The sequence below is a fragment of the Pelodiscus sinensis genome, chromosome 2, assembly GCF_049634645.1.
Source record: "Pelodiscus sinensis isolate JC-2024 chromosome 2, ASM4963464v1, whole genome shotgun sequence".
In the NCBI taxonomy this organism is placed as follows: domain Eukaryota; kingdom Metazoa; phylum Chordata; order Testudines; family Trionychidae; genus Pelodiscus; species Pelodiscus sinensis.
This window is the reverse complement of record NC_134712.1, coordinates 105,494,336-105,516,076: the sequence shown is the minus strand read 5'-3', so window position 1 is coordinate 105,516,076 and position 21,741 is coordinate 105,494,336. Positions and strand designations below refer to the sequence as shown.

At 42.0% G+C, this 21,741-nt stretch overlaps 1 protein-coding gene across 5 annotated transcripts in view; it reads left to right on the top strand.

Annotated features, from left to right (window-relative positions):
• Nucleotides 1-21,741, top strand: part of RNF144B (ring finger protein 144B) — a 138,343-nt gene that overhangs the window by 92,037 nt on the left and 24,565 nt on the right. For 4 of the 5 annotated variants that reach the window (XM_014572942.3, XM_006121824.4, XM_025183986.2 and 1 more), the window contains 2 exons: nucleotides 2,636-2,740; nucleotides 20,974-21,034. In XM_014572942.3, coding sequence (XP_014428428.2) covers nucleotides 2,636-2,740; nucleotides 20,974-21,034 — 166 coding nt within the window. Of the gene's footprint in view, nucleotides 1-2,136; nucleotides 2,325-2,635; nucleotides 2,741-20,973; nucleotides 21,035-21,741 lie in introns of those variants that run through there. The other variant, XM_025183987.2, reaches the window with a different exon arrangement.

Below are 21,741 nucleotides of genomic sequence, written 5' to 3'. Positions count from 1 at the left end.
AATGCGATCCGCACTTACAAACAGCACAGTCGCGTGTAACTCTATGGGGTCCGACTTACGATCAAACCGAGTTACGACCAATTGCTTGGTCCATAACCGGTTCGTAAGTCGGAGAGAGGATGTATAGACAGAGCTCACCCTTAAAGGTAAAAGAGGGAAATTAATGCTCCACACAAGGTACTGCAGGCTCTGAATAATGGAAGCAGACTCCAAGGAGCATGTGCTGGGTTGTCCCACCCTTGTGACCTATGCAGTCTTCCTCCATCCCATGGCATGTGTGTTTTTTGGGGGGCAGACTTCAGAGCAAAGTTTTTCCTGTTGGGGTCAATCATGACTATGTTACTTCGTCGGTTTTCCTTTTCTTTTCTATGTCAATGGGCAGTGTGTATCGTAGCTCAGCCATTAAGCCCGCTTTTTGGTTCAATCACTGACTCTTTGAGATGTTGTTGTTAGGTGCCTTTTGGCAAGTAGCATTAACTGTGTTATTTGAATGAATAAAAGGGCAGTGTCTGGCTAAGTGTCATTAAGTCCTTTGTGTTACTAATAATGCCTGGAGTCATTAAAACTTAGAATAGTTATACTGATTATTTATTTTTTGTTCATCTTGGAGTGTGAAAACGGAACACTCAGTTCCATTCTTATATCTAGGGAAATGTTTGTTTAAAATTTAAAACAAAAATTGTAAACATATGGGGTTGAACTGAAACCCAGGAGTAGGGCAGGACGTGGATTGCGCCTCTCAGGGTCACATCTAGTCCTGTCTTCCCCCTTGATCTGAGGGAAACCTATGGCTAGCATAGATTACTTCATTCTCTGTGCCAACTCAGCTATACTTACCAGTGCATTTAAGGGGCAGAACCAAGACTTTGCCCATTCCCTACTCCTTCCCACCTACCTCCTCTCCACTTGATGGATGAGGGAGTAACAATCCAATGGCAGCTTACCATACATGCTCTGGAAATGCAGATAATCCATGCAGGAATATAAAGGGACTCCTTACACCCATTATACTCCTACAGGGGCATGCGGCAGGGCTTATAATGTAATCTGTCGCTATTAAGGGTGTGTCTACACAGCAACATTATTTCAACGTTATTCCGAAGTAACTTAGTCCTCGTCTACACCGCAGGCAGTTATTTTGAAATAATGTTGAAATATTGTCAAGGTGGAGTACTTCTTACTCTGAATCCTCTAACCCTCATTGTACGAGGAGTAAGGGAAGTCAGAGGAAGAGTGCTCTATTTTGAAATAAGTGCAGATGCTCTCAATTTCGAAATGAGCTATGCCATTGACGTAGCTCAATTTGCATAGCTTATTTTGAGGTAAGCTCTGCTGTGTAGACACACCCTTCAATAAGGCTTTTAAAACTCTAAAAAAATGAAATCCCTAAATTTTGGAAATCAATTCCCTGATCTCCCTTTAAATACAAATTTTAAAAAACTTAAACATCTTATAAAAAATCAGATCTCATTTTAAATATCATTCCATTTGGTAGAAGAGCTATTCATTTTCATTAAAAATAAACTTGTTAAATGGCTACAGAGATTTGGTGGGTGTACATTTTCCTGGCATTCAGGGTAGAAATGAAATTGCATCATTTTACACTATACATCGTTACATCACTTTTACTAGGAACACGGTCAGAGGACATGTTGGGTTCACTATTTACCTGTGCATTTTGGAATTAGAAATCTCTGTTACACCAGTTAAAATTCTTTGACTTTAGTGAAGTTGCACTTGCATAAAACCAATGCAATGGCCCAAAGAATTGGGTCCTTGCAATCCCATCGGCTATTTTGTAATGTTGATGAAACCACCATGATCTGCTCTTCCTGATGAAATGTTTGAAGAAAAAATACCACACAGTTATTTTGTGCAATGAGGTGATGTGGACACATGCAGGAAGGCCTCTCTGTTGGAAACGGACTTTGAACACTTGGTCAGTAGGCCAGTGGTGATGGCAATTCACGGAAATGACACAATCTATTTAGAGGAAAGTTGATAGTCTCACTATTTTCAGAACTGTGCTCTCCTAGCCAATCCGTAAGCTGCCTTCATTGCAGATTGCTGAGACAGCAACTCCTCTGCTTGTAAATGAGGCCTTATAGTGTTGCCCACTAGGTGAGAGACTGAATCAAGCATACATGAAAGGAAAACAGAAGAGCAAAGCCTGTTTTAATTAGAGTGAAATATAGCCTAAGTCTAGATTTAATACAGAGAATGTGTTAGCACAAGAAGGACTTGACTTGCTGATTTCAGTAGACGCAATATGTGCTGGATGAAGTCATACATAATGAATTGTTCCTTGCTGCATTCTTCCCAAAGTAATGGCTCTTATTTACACATATGATGATTTATATGTTCTCTGTATTAGTGCTCTAGGACAGCCAATTAAGGAAGTGGAGGTGGCAGCTTGTAGTGCAGTTAGGGTGACCAGACAGCACAGGTGAACAATCAGGATGAGGATGGTACCTATATAAGACAATAATAGGTCCCTATATAAGACATAGTCCCAAATATCAGGACTATCCTGTCCTATAAAATTAGGACACCCGGATGCAGTGTTAACTTTTACATGTTACCTTCCATGTGGGTTGCAGCTTTGCATCATTTATTTTTCTTTCCTCTTTTCTAGTGCCTTAAACAGTATATGCAGGTGGCAATTCGAGAAGGCTGTGGCTCTCCCATCACTTGTCCAGACATTGTGTGCTTGAACCATGGGATCCTACAGGAAGCAGAGGTAGTAACACTTGTCTTCTCTCCTCTTTTTTTTTTTACTCACACCTTTATTTGCATAAAAATTACAATATTGTAATTTTCCTCCCCTTAATTCTTTTTTTATAAGTCTGTAGCAGGAAGCTTGCCTGACAGTAGGAACTAGAGACAAATATATAGGCACTGATTCTGGAGGCGCTCCGGGGCAGGGATGTAAAAAAAAAAAGGGGTATGTGCTCAGAATCCAGTGGCAGCCCTGACCTAATTGACACCTCTCACTCCCCACAGCACCTCTTATCCACCGGCGGCCCTGCCGATCAGCTCCTTCCTGCTTCTCCCAGCGTTTCCTGCCTGCCGCGGATTGGCTGTTTGGTGGTGTGCAGGAGGCGCGTGGAGGGTTTGGTGTGTGTGAGGGAGGGGGAGGAGTAAGGCAGAGTAGGGTCATTGGCTTGGGGGAAGGGGTGGTGTTGGGGCAGAGCCTGGATCAGTGCAGGGGTTGAGCATCCCTGACAACTCATATGGATGGCGCCTATGGACAAATCGATGTTTTTTCTTGTCTTTTCTATATGAAGGAAATGCTTACTTGGCATCTAGACAATATCTGAGGTATCCAGGCAGATGATTTAACCATAATATCCTGTGTCCCAGAATCACTACACACTCATTAGCAAGGATGGTTGGAATGGCTTGGATATGGATATTTATTATGGGTGAAATCTGGGTTTCAATGAAGCAAATGGCACAACTCCCACTGCTTTCAGGGGGGTTTAGGATTTAGCCCAGTTGGTTTATACAGGGGGCTAAGTTCCCTTGAGGGTGCTCACCTGCACAGGCAAGCACAAATAATTTTATTCTCACCCACCTCATCAGCACAGCCACGCAGCAACACCACTTCAGCTTCCTTGATGTGAAAGCTAAGCTGGTGGTGGTGGGTAGGAGGGTGGGGGACCAGGGCCACATGGCGTCTGCCAGGGCTGGGACCAGAGCTAGGGGCTGCGTGGTGGTGGGTGGAGCTGGGGGCCATGTGGCAGTGAGAGGAGACAGTCCCAGGGCTGGGGCCACATGGCAGTGGACAGGGCTGGGAGCCGCATGCTGGCAGCTGGAGCAGTGGCCGGCCTTGGGGGCTGTGTGGTGGCAGCCAGAACCGTGGGCAGAGCTGGGGCCAGGTGGCAGCAATCAGAACCGGGTGTGGTGTGATTGTGGGCAGAGCTAGGCCCAGAGCTGGGACTGCATTGTGGCAGCTGGACCTGGGGCTGGACCCAGGGGCCATATAGATTTGCATGGCCCAATGGAAGAGTGGGAATAGTACCCATAGGAATGTAATTGTGGGGCAAAGTGACTTATTAATTTCTTGGTGGGGGACAGTGTTTGTGCAAGGCATGGGATTGACTGTCATGCACTGTAAGTCAGAATGGCATGATGAATAAGGAATTTGGTTGTGTACGGATGGGGGTAAAATGGTCTACAGCAGGGGGGCTGTAACAAGGGCATGGTGAGTGAGGCACTTGCCTCGGGTACATAGCTGAGGGGGTGCAGAAAAATAATATGGAAAACTAATTATACACAAGAGGGGGCGCAGTTTTATATTCTTGCCTCAGGCACAAAATTAGCTAGTTACAGCACTCGTATACAGATGGAATGTACTGAAATGTAGCTCTAGCTTTTAGAGGAATACTGTTTCTTTACTGGTGCTTAATTGCTCCTAAACACGTTTTTAGTTTTATCTTCTCTAATCATGATGGTATAATGTGATGCAGAGACAGCAGGACACTTTCTTGAAAACATTACATCCTTTGTTTATAAACATGTCTGAACATTGTAAAACATACACAGTGTTCAGCAGGCCCACTACCATTACAAAACTAGACCAAAGAAAAAAAGAAAGAGCAGGAAATAGTTGATACACAATATAAAGCCTCTATTGCTACATCACCAGTGGCTCCATATTCTGTTTTCCCCTCTTTACCCATTTCACACACACACCTAAGAGGAAGAGGACAGGCCACCCTGACACAGAGCTGTCCAAGTTACTGCTGGACTGCTGGTACACTCTGGTATAAAGCAAATCGTATTATTTGTCACCTTTCTGATACCTTATTTTTATTAATAGACATATAAGCTTTGAAGAATGCTTATGAGTTGATCAAATCAGACAAGAGAAATCTGCACTTGATTCATCAGAATGCTTTAGCTCTGATTTATGTCTTGTGTACAGAGCAAGCATTCCAAGTAACTACACTTTCTAAGTTGGCTATTTATCTGTAATAAATAAAAAGAACTGAGGGTGGTGGTGGGGAGATGCTGGATTGACTTCACCTCAGATCCAACATAAAATATAGCCTGGAGACACAATGTGAATGGGAAGAAATATTCAATAAACTGTTATCTAGTTTTGCAATGGAGAGTTTATCCTACACAAGTTCAGCAATGTTAGTCTGAAAGGCCAATTAACACAGTTCCCTGAAAGAAGCACCAGATTTAATTGAGAAGGAAGCCCCCCTGGGGGAGAGTCTAGTAGAGGGCTATAAACCAAGGAAGTTGGCTACTGAAAATTTTAAAATATTAATTTTTTTATTTGACTTCATATTAAATAAATATTTAACGTCATGCACTTTGTCATTTATCCCTTGTTTTAGTATTTTTTCTTCCATAGCATTCTAAAAATATATATAAGATATTTGTTAATAATTTGGGTGACATGGTAGCACACATCTGAACAAGTGCACATGACCTCAATATTGGTACACAAGACAAAACTCATTCTGCTCATGGATGGAGAACCTTAGAGGGAACACTGCTTGGGAGTGAGACAGGAAAACTAAGGACCCTATTTGTCAATCTATAAAAGCTGGGTGGGAGTTCGATTTAACCGGCAAGATGAGTGAGGATCTCAAACCCAAAACAGAAAAACATTCCAGGAGATGAGGCATTGGGAGCCCCGAAGCTCAACAGCAAAGTTACATAGTGTTTGCACACTCATGTGTGTGCACATATTCCCACAAATGCATATAACACACAACATACATACACACTTCTAAGGTTTGAGGTAAAGAAACTGAAGTTGTATCCAACTCTTAGTTATATTAAGTTGCCTTTATGTCATTCTATTTGTGTAAAGTCGTTAGCAATGTCTCCTGGTCAAATGGCCTGCCTGATTGTTACAGAAATGATGTAAGGCTCCTAGACAGGCCCTGCTCCCAACCCATGGCATAAGAGATGGGTCAATAGTGTGGCTGCAATGTACTACACTGCAGCAATTCTCTGCTTCTCAGAGGCCGTGGGAGCAGCCCCAAGGCTGTTCTTGCTTACATGGCCAATACAGGGAGTGTAAAGGTGGCTAAAAGCTTTAAACCACCTTTGGCTACATCCTCCCTGTCCCTGTCCCAAGTGCAGGAATTGAATAAATGAGACCCAAGCCCTGAATTTTCTTCCTTTAAATTGCACTAAAGCAAATACTTATTCATTATCCAGTGGGCCCCCTACAAACCTGCATGCATGGATGGCCCAGCTGTTCTCCCAGTTCAAACATGGGTATTTCCAGCAGGATTCTGTCAGATTCCCCGTGAATGTGACCTGTGAGTGTTGTCTTTGTTCAGAGTGTTTGCACTGTACAATAGCTGAGGCAGTGAACCCTGCTATCTCAGCAAAGCCATTCTGACTCGTGTTTTAATGTGGTTTATTTTGTAATGTAGAAGTAAACTTCACTCCACTTGCGGTGTAATGTTATTCTCCGCTAAGCAGCATCTGCTATCCTGTACCTCTTGAAATTGAGAAACAATAACTTCTTTCATGAGGATGGCAATGGCATATTCCCCCTGCTCCTATCTGGAGTGAGCAAAGGAAGCAGACAGGAAAGCTTGAGGTTATGGGGTCTACAGGACAATGCGAAGAAGAGTCAACTCTAGGGTGTTGCTTCCCTGATGAGGGAAGTATGGAAAGGAGCCAGCACCTGATGGATGAGAGAAAAGGAGCTGTGCACATAGCCAAGGAGTGAAGAAAAGTCCCAGGAGGAGTTGCTCTTCTGTAGCTCATTCTTAATCCTATAAGAAATGGGGATGAACCAATCTAGTTCTGTGACCACCCTCTCCTCATTACAGACTGGAGATGGCATCTCACAGCTGCTTTCCTTTAAGGATGTTAAATATTGGTTAATTTACTAGTTGAGTAGTCGATGGAATTTCCATTGACAACTTGATTAGTTGATAGGCACTTCTGCATTCCTCCTTTGAAATGTACAAAAGCCTCAGTGGGCTCTTGTGCATTTCAAAGTGGAAGCGTTTACGTGGAGCCTGGAGTTAGCGGGACTTTCCACTGGCCCCAGGCTGCATTCAGGTGCCTGCTTTGAAATGGTCAAGAGTCCCCAGTGGGGGCTCTTGTGCATTTCAGAGCGAAAGCGCTCACATAGAGCCTGGGGTCAGTGGGGAACTCAGAGTCCCCTGCTGACCCCAGGCTCCATGTGGTGCTGCTGTTTTGAAATGCCATGTGGAACCGGGTCAACTCAGAACTCCCCAGCTGACCCTGGGCTCCTTGTGGCATTTCCACGGAACCTGGGATCAGCTAGGTTCCACAGAAATGCCACATGGAGCCCGGGGTCAGCTTGGGAGTCCCAGCTCACCCCGGGCTCCACACAGCGCTGCATCTTTGAAACACCACAGCAGCGTTTCAAAGGGGCAGCACCACACAGAGCCCAGGATCAGCCCAGGCGTCCCTTTGAAATGCCACCATGGCGTTTCAAAGTGGCAGTGTTGCATGGAGCCCTTAGCGGGCTCCGTGTGGTGCTGCCACTTTGAAGTACCCCCCTTCCCTCCTTTTTGTTGCCTCTGTCAGATAGAGGCAGCAAAGGCAGGGGGGGAAGTGACTAGTCGACTCAACTATCTGATAAGTATTTGCTTTGGATAGTCAACTAGTTCTTAACATCCTTACTTTCCTTTCCTCTGAACAGCCAGCATGTGCATATTTTAATAAAAACATGCCCCAGTTCAGCAAAGCACCTAAGCACATGGTTAAGTTCCAGTACGTGCTTTAATTAAGCAAGATGTTTAAGTGCTTTGCTGTACTGGAGTCTGAGAACAACACTTGGAGCTCTTACAGCATTATGTAGCCATACAATGTTGTTCTTCACCTTCCACAACAGCTGGGAGCAACAAGTCAGCATCCCCTACTTCACCTCCTTTCCTCTGCATGGAAATAGTTGGGAAACTAGCGGGCCTTCTCTCACCTTGAGAAGTGGGCAGTCAGCCTTGAAGAGAAGATAATGTTTGTTTTAACATAGCAAAACATTTAACAAATGTTACATAGTATTTTACTCTATGAAGCTCTGTTTGTGAAGCTGTAGAAATGCCAAAGTCTAATTTCCCATTAGCTAAGCAAGAGGCCACTCCAGGGCATGCATTAATGGCCATTAACGTATTCCTTGGGTGCTCAGTGAGGCTAAGGGCTGAATAACTAAACAACCCCAGAAGTGCATTAATGATCCGTGATTGAAAGAATGTTGTCAAACTCCCTGTTGGCATTACTGTCAAAAATGAATGTTTTGATTTTAAAAGTCTGTGAAAACAAAATGTTTCATGGGTTTCACTGGCTACAGCTTTCTGGTCTTAAAAAGTGGTTTACAACAGGTTGGTTTTACAATTTCCTCCTTTCTTCGATTTTCTTTAGTGATCTTAAAAAGTTGTTTTGTAAAACCTGAAGATTATATACGGACTCTTTTATTTCTGTTTCTCTTTCTCGTCTACAATGGCTGCATCACTTATCTATTTTTAGTTTTTTAGGGAAAGTTCTTCTCAGTTATAAAAATGAGTTTTTATTTCATACTGCATGTTATTTATTTAAATAGAAGATAGTGCACGTGCAATGTACAAACAAGAATAATGAAGGTATTTTGTATGGAAATATTAATCAAACATCACACATGATTCAGTACAGGATACAAAATGCAAGTTCCAATTTTAGGTAAAAAATGATAACATTCATTAATTCCCAAAGTGGAATATTCTAGATAGTCGATCTCCAATTTTTGCTTAGAAAGATCAACCCTGTCATAATCTCATTATATGAGACGTGTGACTCAGTTGCACACACCCTCTTTACCATTTGGCTGTATAGACCTCAATATGATTTTTTGTTTCAGTTGAGTACAGCATGGATTTAAACATGTTAAACTGTGTCTCTACTAGAGGTTAAGTGAGATTTCTAGTTGTGGTAGCTAACAATTAACCCCACACCTTTAATTCTAGATAAGGGTGAATTTAGGACCCAGTCCAAAGCAACTTAAAAAATTGATGGGATCTTTCCACTGACTTCAGTGAGTGTTGGATGAAACCCTAAATGCTCATGAAATGGAGGGACATAATAAAACAAGCTATAACTTATAGAATCATAGAATCATAGGACTGGAAGGGACCTCGAGAGGTCATCAAGTCCAGCCCCCCGCCCTCAAGGCAGGACCAAGCTCCGTCTACACCATCCCTGACAGATGTCTATCTAACCTGTTCTTAAATATCTCCAGAGAGGGAGATTCCACCACTTCCCTTGGCAATTTATTCCAATATTTGACCACCCTGACAGTTAGGAATTTTTTCCTAATGTCCAATCTAAACCTCCCTTGCTGCACTTTAAGCCCATTACTCCTTGTCCTGTCCTCAGAAACCAAGAGGAACAAATTTTCTCCTTCCTCCTTGTGATACCCTTTTAGATATTTGAAAACCGCTATCATGTCCCCCCTTAATCTTCTTTTTTCCAAACTAAACAAGCCCAGTTCATGAAGCCTGGCTTCATAGGTCATGTTCTCTAAACCTTTAATCATTCTTGTCGCTCTTCTCTGTACCCTTTCCAATTTCTCCACATCTTTCTTGAAATGTGGCACCCAGAACTGGACACAGTACTCCAGCTGAGGCCTAACTAGTGCAGAGTAGAGCGGCAGAATGACTTCACGAGTTTTGCTTACAACACACCTGTTGATACAACCTAGAATCATATTTGCTTTTTTTGCAACAGCATCACACTGTTGACTCATATTCAACTTGTGGTCCACTATGACCCCTAGATCCCTTTCTGCCATGCTCCTTGCTAGACAGTTGCTTCCCATCTTGTATGTATGGAACTTATTGTTCCTTCCTAAGTGGAGCACTTTGCATTTCTCTTTATTAAACTTCATCCTGTTTACCTCTGACCATTTCTCTAACTTGCTAAGGTCATTTTGAATTATGTCCCTATCCTCCAAAGAAGTTGCAACCCCACCCAGTTTGGTATCATCTGCAAACTTAATAAGCGTACTCTCTATCCCAATATCTACGTAATTGATGAAGATATTGAACAGTACGGGTCCCAAAACAGACCCTTGCGGAACTCCACTTGTTATCTCTTTCCAGCAGGATTTAGCATCGTTAACAACAACTCTCTGACTACGTTTATCCAGCCAATTATGCACCCACCTTATCGTGGCCCTATCTAAGTTATATTTGCCTAGTTTATCAATAAGAATATCATGCGAGACTGTATCAAATGCCTTACTAAAGTCTAGGGATATGACATCCACCGCTTCTTCCTTATCCACAAGGCTCGTTATCCTATCAAAGAAAGCTATCAGATTAGTTTGGCATGGCTTGTTCTTCACAAACCCATGCTGGCTATTCCCTATCACTTTATTACCTTCCAAGTGTTTGCATATGATTTCCTTAATTACCTGCTCCATTATCTTCCCTGGGACAGACGTTAAACTGACCGGTCTGTAGTTTCCTGGGTTGTTCTTATTCCCCTTTTTATAGATGGGCACAATATTTGCCCTTTTCCAGTCTTCTGGAATCTCCCCTGTCTGCCATGATTTTTCAAAGATCATAGCTAAAGGCTCAGATACCTCCTCTATCAGCTCCTTGAGTATCCTGGGATGCATTTCATCAGGACCTGGTGACTTGGTGACATCTAACTTTCCTAAGTGATTTTTAACTTGTTCTTTGTGTATCCTATCTTCTAAACTTACCCTCTCTCTGCTTGTATTCACTACGTTAGGCACACCTCCAGACTTCTCGGTGAAGACCGAAACAAAGAAGTCATTGAGCATCTCCGCAATTTCCAAGTGTCCTGTTACTGCTTCTCCCTCCTCACTGAGCAGTGGGCCTACCCTGTCCTTGGTCTTCCTCTTGCTTCTAATGTATTTATAAAAGGTCTTCTTGTTTCCCTTTATGCCTGTAGCTAGTTTGATCTCATTTTGTGCCTTTGCCTTTCTAATCTTGCCCCTGCATTCCCATGTTGCTTGCCTATATTCATCCTTTGTTATTTGTCCTAGTTTCCATTTTTATAGGACTCCTTTTTTATTTTGAGATCATGCAAGATCTCCTTGTTAAGCCAAGCTGGTCTTTTGCCATATTTTCTATCTTTCCTACACAACAGAATTGTTTGCTTTTGGGCCCTTAACAACGTCCCTTTGAAATACTTCCAACTCTCCTCAGTTGTTTTTCCCTTCAGTCTTGCTTCCCATGGGACCTTATCTACAAGTTCTCTGAGCTTATCAAAATCTGCCTTCCTGAAATCCATTACCTCAATTCTGCTGGTCTCCCTTCTACCTTGGAATAGTGCAGGCTAGTGTTATGAAATTGTTGCACACCACTCCCTCTGTTAAGGTACTTATCTTTTGTGCAACATTTTTATTATTCCACTCTATAACATATTCTGTTTTCAGTGTAAATAAGGTATCAGTTTTATATTTCAGTAAAACCCTCCACGGGGTATGACTGTATTGTTAGATACATTTACAGCCTTAACTCTTTGATCTGAACTGCATTCTGCAGCATACACCCTATTCGTGTTTTGTTGCTTTCTATTCCAGGAAAAGTTAATAGTTGTATTCCTGTAGCATTAAACAATGTTGCATTACTTGTTGCTCAAGGACCATATATGTGTCATACTGCTTAAAAAACAAACAAACAAATGACCGAAAATAGGAACATATTTTCTTCTAAATCACAGCTGAGCATTTCAGGTATGTTTGTTTAGAATGTACTGCTTGTTCTCAGCTTGAGGCAATTAGATGTAGGGTGAAATGAGGCTAATTTGGAGGACATAAGAGAAGAGTAGTTTCTATATGTAAAAAGGTACACCTGTGAGGATTCATTACAGTCTCATCCTCCTCCCCTGCTGACCAAAAACCTCATTTTTTTTCCTCTGGCAGAGCATCCCCTATTGCCCCAAATCTGGAAATTCACACAATAATTCACAATATTGACTGTCTTCCAAAAGGATTTAAATCAATGTAGGGTTTACAGTTAATTGATGTGCTGCCAAAAAGTGTTTTAAGTTTCCAAGAGAATGATTCTTCTTCATTCCAGTTTGTGGCATGGGAAGTGTGCAGTTTATAGAAATCATAGCAATCACTGTTTTGCTGATGGCTCTGAGATACTAAATAAAAAAATAAAAATAAAATAACCCACTATGGCAGTGGAATAGTTTTTCAAGATAAATAGTGTTGTGTGAGTAGTTACTTCGGATGAAAATTTAGAAGGATTGTTGAGAAGTTTTTCCTGTTGTTTATCACATAAGAAGGCCACTGACAGCCTTGAATTACAGACAACCTGATGGCTGTTTAAGTATGGGTAGGTCTACACTGAAAGCTTCTTTCGGAATAAGCTTTTCCCAAAGATCTTTTTCTTTTGCACCCACAACCAAAAAGCGCAATGAAATAGCGATGTGCTATTTCGAAAGATAGCATCCACACTGATTGGATGCAATCTCACATTTAAGGCCACCCGGAATCAGTTCAGGCAGGGTATTAAGTCAGCAGTTGCTTCCGAGTGCTGCTGTCTAAGGCTACTTGAAGGTGCTTAAAGGGAACCCCACTGGACAGCCATTTTTCAGCTTCTTCTGCTTGCTTGGCTTCCTCTCTGAGGGACAGCAAAGCATTTGCACTTGTTTCACCGCTTCAGGACACCACAGCACTCCTTATCATGGAGCCAGAGCTGCCTCTGGGCATGCGAGTGCCTCACACTGTTGTGCTGCAGTTTCTACAACAGTTTCTGCAGGCTGCCTTCATGATCCTGCATGAACTTGATTCTGAGCTCATTTTTGAGAACCTCTGCCTGTGTGCGGGAGCAAGGCACTTGCAACCGCACCCCACGGTGGAGAGATGATTTTGGAGGCTGGACACCAGTTCCAACTGGTGGGACCGGCTGGTCATGGAGTGGTGGGATGATCAGCCGTGGCTCCACAACTTCCAAATGAGGAGACATTCATGGAGCTGTGTGCCTGGCTCACCTCTGCCCTCCAGCGACAGGACACCCAGATGTGACCTGCCACCCCCCTAGAAAAGCAGGTCACCATCGCCGTCTGGAAGCTTGCAACACCAGATAGTTACTGGTCCATGGGCAACCAGTTTGGTGTGGGAAAGTCGACTGTTGGGGCCCTCCTCATGGAGGTATGGCACTCTTGGGCGGCAGTCCCTGGAGGAGGCAGTACTGGAAAGGGAGATCCTAGGGAAAAGGGGGGGTTGGAAGTGTGGGGGGATGCCCCATCCCTGGGTGGTTCTGCAGTCCTGCCCAGGAAATATTTTTTTCTGATTTTCTAAAATACTGCAAAATAAAAAATGTTTCTATAGTATTTTGACCTTCTTGAACCCCCTTTTTAAAAGTTTTTTTCTCCTAAATTAAATTTTATGTAAATCAACACATTCTCTCAGAAAAAATTGATTTTGATGAAATGGCATTTTCTGACAAAATAGAAAAATGGTCTGGTTGAAATTTTTTTACCTGCTCTAGACTTGGGTCAAATTCTGGGAATTGTATTATGGTGACAGCTGCTTGTAGAGCAGCCATTGTAAAAGCATACTTGAATGAGAAAAAGCAAAATTTGATGAAGGAAGGGTCTGTTTCAAAATAAATAAGATAATTTTAAAAAGCAAACCAGTTATCTTCTCAAACAAGACATTTTATTCTTTAAGAATGAATTTTGAAAACTCCTTGGATTCATAGGGTATGTCTACACTAGCTCGTTAATTCGAGCTAGGTAGGCAAATCAGGGATCCAGGGTTGTAAATGAAGCCCGGGATTTAAATATCCCGGGCTTTATTTGCATGTTCCCGTCCGGCCACCATTTTTAAATCCCCCTTAGTCCAAACGAACTGCCTGTGGCTATACGTGGCAGTTTAAAATTAATCCGAACTAAGTCCCTAGTTAGGATTAACTGTTACTCCTCATTCCACGAGTAACAGTTAATCTGAACTAAGGACTTAGTTCAGATTAACTTTAAACTGCTGCATGTAGCCACGGGCAGTTCGTTCGGACTAAGGGGGATTTAAAAATAGCGGCCGGCCGGGAACATGCAAATAAAGCCCGGGATATTTAAATCCCGGGCTTCATTTGCAACCCCGGTTCCCTGATTTGCCTACCTAGCTCAAATTACCGAGCTAGTGTAGACATACCCATAGGTCTTACAGATGGAGAGGACCTAGTATATTATCCAATTCTTTTCTCTGCCAAGGCAGAATTGTCACATAAGGATGACCTTGTCTGTGTTAGGGATTTGTTCTGAAATATGTCAGTGACTAAACTGCATTAGTGCACATTTCTAGTGTGGACAGGATGAACAGTGTAGACACAATTTTCCTGAGTGCAGATTACTTCAGTTTCAACCAGAAGTAAATTCTTATGGTACTGATCTCAGCTTGCACTGATGACCAGAATAATAGAAAATCCCCTGTATTTTCTAATAGAGGAACTCTCCAACTAGCAGACTTTCCCTCCCCTCTCCCTTGTTCATTCCCCCCACTGCCTTCTCTTCCATCTGTGCTCATGTAGCATCTCTCTGCCAACTACAGCAATCACTTATGTTGAAAAGTAATGATAGGAAAGTATTTAAAGTATCCTTAGCTGTCTTTTTAATGCAGTTTAGCAGCTGGAAACAAGGAGCAGAACCAGCATCATGTTACCTGAGAGCTCGGCACAGACTGCCAGCAATGGGCTGCAATTAGTCTACAATCTACAGAGTGAGACTCTCCTTTCATGATTTCTCTGTTACTTCATATTATGTAGGAATCAGAAATGTGTAGAACTAGGTATCTGCAGACCTCAGATCTGTAAGGGCATGTCTACAAAGCAGCATTATTTCAAAATACATGCATGTCTATACAGCAAGCTCATTATTTTGAAATAATTTTGAATAACAGGCTTCTTACTCCATCTTCTGTAACCCTCATTTCACGAGGAGTAAGGGAAGTTGTGCTTCCTTTGACTTCCTGCTGTGTGGACAGCACCTAAAGCTAAGTTAAGCTACTTCGACTTCAGCTACGTAATTAACGTAGCTGAAGTTGTGTATTTTAATTTGTGTTTAGCCTGCAGTATAGATGTGCCTTAAGTGCCCCGTTTTCATTGCTGACATTTAAAAAGAAATCTGGCCTGACACACCTCTCACGCACACCAGTTTTGCACCATAGTTGCTCCCTTGATTTCAGTGGAGTTACTTCTGATTTATCTCAAAATACTGTGAGCTGACTCAAACCCATCTCTATTTTCTCATTAGGAGATTCAGGGGTGAGCTGACTGATTTTAGTAGCATCGGCCCAAAACTCTTATTGCTTGTACATCTGTCCCTATTTGGGCAAAAATCCCCCTACCATGCACTTGAAAAAAGGTTATTTTATTTTATTTTATTTTAATTTGGAAACTGATTGGTCATTCTCCAATAGTGAAGTGTAAGAAGGAAGGGAACCACTGTCATCAAATCTTTATTTTCCAGTATCCAAATTATTTTCTTTTCTTCTTTGTCATCCACTGGTGCTTTCAATAAACCCAAAGGGAGCAACTGAGCAAGTCCACATTGAAATGAGCAAGATCATTAATGGAAAAGATGAATATTTTATGATGATGAAACTAGTGTACACAGTATCTGATGGAGGCGGGAGGATGGAGTAAGCTTATTTGCAGACACTGAGGAGATTGAAACCTCCCTCTGCCCCTTAAATCCCAACCCAAGCTAATGCCATTTAATCTTGACTTCTAGAAGTGTTTCCCGTAGCTGTAATGTCAATAACACATTCTGCCAGAAATGCTCTGCCATACTATTTGTGCTTCGAAATATGTAAGGTGTGGTCTTCTCAGGTAAATTCTCCGCAGAAGTGATGTTTACAAGGTGGAAGGAGAGGAGGAATTATTTTGAATTTCATACCTTAAATTATATGATGCCTCTATGCATAGATTTAGGGCTTTTGGCAAAGAAGATAATTGACTGTTGCAGCTCCTTGTAGTAGCTTGATTCATGTGTTTGTGCTGCTTTTCTTACCATGCGTATGCCTAGAAGAGAAGCATTCATTTTACAAGAACATCAACTGTTGTGAGGATCCTCCCTATGAGCATGATTGGGGCATGGTGCACACAGTTGCTCAGAGACAAATATAGAAGTAAAATCCATTCTCCTCTGTGACCTCCCCGAGGCTGGGTCTACACTACAGTCTGTTGTTGGAAAAAGCTACGCAAATTGCACTATGCAATTTGCGCAGCTTTTTCTGATCACTTTTCCAGAAGAGGCTTTTCCCTGGGGATGTAGATGGGGCCAAATGACTGAAAATCCTCCTCTTTCGGCACAGCCCTTATCCCTCATAGAACGAGGGATATAGGGGGCTCCTTGAAAGAGCGCATTTGCTCTTCTGCAAAAAAAAAAAAAAAAAAAAAAAAAAAGGGGGGGGGGGGAAGCAGAAGAGCAAACGCGTTCCTTGGACATGGTGGAGTTTTTCTGGGATACCTCTGGTATCCCAGAAAACCCCCAACGTGTAAACATAGCCTGAGTCTCCATTGTAAGCAGTGTCTCTATGTCTGCTACACAACAGCTATGGGAGCTACTGGGAGAACAGATGGAGCTTTTGGCTCTACCTCCTTCAATATGTTGGCCACTGGAGCGGTGGGAGGGAAAGTGGAGGAGGGGACAAGAAAGGGCTAATTCCTAGACCTAGATGCTTCCATATACTGCTCTCTATTCAGGGCTGTAAATAAATAGGCAGTCTAATCTTTTGTGCATTTGAGCCTCATTCTTTTTCATCTTCCTTTCTTCACTGCTTTGCCTCCAGGACTTACAGTGTCTTACAGTTACTGTAACCTTAATAGGACTCCTTAGGAATCCTATTGTTGGACTCTATGCATGGGATTCAGGGCATGTGCAGTTACAAAATCTCCATATTTTTTCTGGGATTTCCCAAAAGTCTTTCTGCTTTTTGCAAAAGGCGCTATCATGGCTACAGTTGTATTGTTATAGTAGTATCGTACAAGTGCCTACTATGTGTAGAAAATCTAAAATGTAAAAGCCAAAAAATATGATAAATCGCAAATATAATGCTTTAGAGCTTTTCAGAGGAGAGGGCATTTGGCCTCTTATTACCCATGCACATTTTCATTGGAGCTTTAACATAATTAAAAAACATCTCTGAAATATTTCTTTTGGCATTTCTCAGCCAGCCTCCTTAAATTGGACAATTTCTTAACCTTGAACAAACATTGGTATTTTCCTTTCTGTCACATATTTGCTCTCCTTTCTTTTATCACTTTTTAATCAAACTTGTTACAGCTTTGGTTTCAAGCCCTGATTCCCACTTTGTAAGCTCTGGGTGTGCATAGAAGTTCTTATGCTTTATTAAATGTAACTGTAATTAAAAACTTTTTTGTCAGGGATGTGCCACTTTTTTTTCCCTATGAAGTGCCAAGGGCTGAATAATTAATCATTATAATTTCATTTTAAAATTCACAGTGCTAACAGTTGCTAAGGTGTCAGATATATCTACAATGATGATATTTCTTAAAATAATCTATTTGGGTGTTTCTTAAAGCACCTGGAAATCTTTGGGAAACTGTTGGACAGTTTTTGGTCCTAATTTGCCAGCTTTGTGCTCCAGTGGCGCAAAGGAACCAGAAAGTTGGTGCATCCATCTGAATGAGGATTCCCATGGATTAGGGAATTGGTTCTATGCCACCCGCTTTCCAGGCCAGTCCTGCAATTCTCAGTTCCTAAAAAGGACATTGGACTACAGTCCAATCTAATTAGGTTATCTGGAGGGTTGGGATGGCACAACCAGTTTCAGGGTCACAGAATCATGAAGTAGACTTAAGACATCCTTGCAACTCCTCTGCCCTTTAAATATATCAAGGCCTTGTCCACACTAAATGGAAGATTGCCCCTGCTGCAATCAATCTTCCGGAGTTCAATGTAGTGAGTCTAGTTAAGACTCACTAAATCCTCCTGCTTTTGCCATGAGGAGCAAGGGAACTCAACACGAGTGTTTGCCACCAAGCTTGGCTTAAGGTAAATTGCGTACCTTAAGGTGAGCTGCTGGGTCTAGTGTAGACTGGGCTTAGTCATAGATGAGGATCTAAACTGTTTAAATAGCCCAATAGGATGATATTTTTTTTCAGAGTGAATTTTTCTTATATATGGACATTTCCAATTATCAGTATGCATTTTCTTTATTTTGTACTTCCATATCACAGTTCATTTAAATGCATTTGACAAATACTGAATCTCACAAGACTCCTGAGGAAAAAAAACTGGCAGAAGTTACATGAGTTGCTCGGAATGACGGAGCTGGAAATGGAACTTAGACCTTCTGACACCTTCTCCCATAATTTAGCTACAAGATTTCTCTCTCTCCCCCTCTCATAATAAAGGACATGAATCAAACCTATTGAAACCAATAAAATCAGGTCTGTATTGCAATTTTAAATTTAATTTGAATTGACTCAATAAATTGTATTTTCCATAGGCTGAACCTTTCAACTACAGTATCTGTTAAAGTTTTAACACATTTTCTACTCAGAGGCACGATTTTTTTTTCTCCAAAAGAGCAAATATTTATGTATTACATGGAAGGAGTAAAGTCTATAATGAACTTTGGTCCATTATACACTCTACTGTGTATTCATTAACTTTAAGTATAGCTATAAAAACAGCTGTTTTTAGTTCAGAGGTTCTTGTGAACAGGGGCAGCTGGTCTTTAAGGCTATTTGGGCTGATCCCCTCAGCTAGGCTGTGTCCAGACTCAGGGGTTTTTTCAGGAAAAGTAGCCTTTTCCCGAAAAAACTTCCCCTGCGTCCAGACTCAAGCCGCGTTCTTTTGAAATTATTTCGAAAGAACGCGGCTTTTCTTTCGATGGCGGTAAACCTCGTTTCACGAGGAAGAACGCCTTCTTTCGAAAGTTCCTCTTTCAAAAGAAGGCGTTCTTCAATGTAAATAGGGCTTCCTCGAAAGAGAGCATCCAGACTCGCTGGGTGCTCTCTTTCGAAAAAGCGGATTGCTCTTTCGAAAGATCCGCCTGCAGTCTAGACGCGATCTTTCGAAAGAGGCTCTTTCGAAAGATGCTTTCGAAAGAGCCTTTTTCGAAAGAAGCCTGCAGTCTAGACATAGCCCTATTGCCATCCTTACAAGCTACACTCTGGATATTGTGTTGTGTAGTTGATGCAGTAGCATTTGCTGCCACCAGGAGACTCTTGGTGGGGCTAATGATGTTTCAATCCCTGGAGTAGGCAGAACCCCTGCATTGCCACTGGTGTCTCCTAGACCTGCAACCCCAGAAATCCCTGAAACACATAGACTGCTGACAGCAGAGGGAGGAGGCACAAACCAGAATTACAGGCTTGTATGTAGCTATTTCCTGTTAACTCCATAGAGGAAAAATATTGGGTTCCTTGGATACATTTCCTGAAAACATAATCTGGCTACATCTGCTCCTACTGCTCTATGACCAGCGATAAATAGGAGGATTTATGAGCCCCCAGAATTAGTTACTGTTGTGTTTCTAAGAATGTTTAAGCTAATTTTTAATGGACAGATGAAAAATGCCTCAGGAAGTTCATATCATCCTACTGAACTATCAGAGGAGAGAGTTTTGTCCCTTAAAAAGACAGTGTATAGTAATTTCTGTTCAATCTCTGAATTAGAATAAGAAAATATTTTGAGCCTTAAGACTGTGATTGACTAAACTAAGAATGTCTCTTGTAAAAAAACTTGCTAATGTTTCTAAATCTGTCAACAAATCCTTTGGTTTCCTTTTAAGCGTCTTTAAAACACCTAAATCCTGATGTCAGTGGCATTATTTATTGTATAACATGGGTTAGATCAAATAAGTGATCCAGATATCAGCCTTTGAAATGAAATTTTATATTCCAGACTGACGGATTCATACCCTTAATAAAATGACAGTTTGAACAAATTATTATTTGTTCCTTTCCAGTGGCAAAAACAATTCACATTATCAGCAGGATAACTTGTATTTGTTACTGCTGCAGTGAGGACAGGAGAGGGTTCACTGCCAGATTTGGGGCATAATCCTGTAGGGCCTCATATGAAGTTCAGAGAGCCCCCAATTCCCTCCAAAGCTATTTATTGGTATTGGTGGGAGTTGAGGCATGTCTGAAATCAGGTCCTAATTTTTAACAGGAAAAATTAAGGAAGCCAGTGTTATTCTCAGGAGAAAGAGAAGAAACCAAGATGACCCAACAGCATTTTTTTCAAAATTATATAAGACAATTCACAGTGGTGGATAAACACAGATGATGAGTTCAAAATCTAAGAGCTAGAGGGCCATATCCTCAGTTGGTATAAATCCATGTAACTTCATTGACTCAAGTGAGCATTGCTGGTTTGCAGATCTGGCTAATTTTCTTAATGAAGGTGCTGGAATGTCTTTCTAGGAGGTTAATAATGGAGAATTCAACACTTCATCTCTAGGACACCAGTTCAAATTCAGCCACGGTTGATAGTGATTCAGACATGCCAGCTAATGTCTATTTTGTTGCCTGTATGAAATGAGTTTGGTAATTTCAGTCCAATTCTCAGTGGACAAAGGTGCACATCACAGCAGCAACCTTGTTGTTGTCACTCTTAGCCACAAGGCCAAAGAATGGAGTCTAACCTCTCCAGACACATCCTACAGGTGACTCCTCACACCAAGCTTGAAGGACATTGGCAGAGGGAGGCTTCTGTTCCAGGCCTGGCAATATATCACTTTTCATTAATAATAAATCCACATGAAATAAAATGGGAAGCTAGAAGTAAATGAAAAACTATTTCCTGTGAAGAGTAATAAACATGGACTAAGTTCCTGGGATGAGTTACCTAAAATACAGGTGGCCTAGCATTACCTAGACTTAGATCTGGAGAAGGTAGAATTGAGGAAAATAGGGAGAAACAGTAAAGGAAGGTTGGTTGAGATCAGATTCAAAAGAGCAGGCATGTGGGGCTGGCTGACTTTTTCTTTTCCTAACATCTCTTCTATTCTTACATTTCTTGTTTCAGATTGCCTGTTTGGTACCTGTTGACCAGTTTCAGTTATACCAGCGATTGAAATTTGAACGAGGTGTGAACCATTTATTTTACATTTATTCATTACTGTGGCTTAAAATATGGGATGAAGGGATTCCACTGAATACCAGAATGCATTGTCACCGGTGGGGGAGGCCTTCTTTTTTTTTTAATATAATTTAACTATAAAGAGTAGGCCAGATTCTACTCCCACTTAAGTCTATAACAAAACTGCCATGGACTTTATCAGAAGCCAGACCACAGGACAATTTTTTGATTAAGCATCTTAGCTAATATATTCAATTTTGTGTGCCCGGGATTGAGCTATTTTTCCTGCAGAGTCCCTCATCCTGGGTGCTTGGCATAGTTGCAGCGAGGGGGCATTCATGGTAGAATGGGTGCAGTAGAGTTCTGCTGCAAGGGAACAAGTGGCCTTTGCATTAGGATGGGACACCAGGGGCTAGCATGGATAGAGAAGCATGGATCATCCATCTGGATGTTCCTGGCTTTCCATGCATCTTCAGGCCCACCGGAGATGGGCAGGGGGAAGGTTGGTGCTGAGGGCTGGCTGCCCACAGACTGCCCTTCCATCTGAGTCCCCCCAGTCCAGTAGCCTGGAGCCACCCCCTCCCCTTGCCCAGGGGCCTGGCAAGTCCGTCACCCTCCCATGGATCATCAATGCTTGTGTTTTTCCATGTGGGACAAACCTAGTTTGCATGATAGGACAATAAAGGCAAGTTGGAAATCTCTGCAATGAAACCC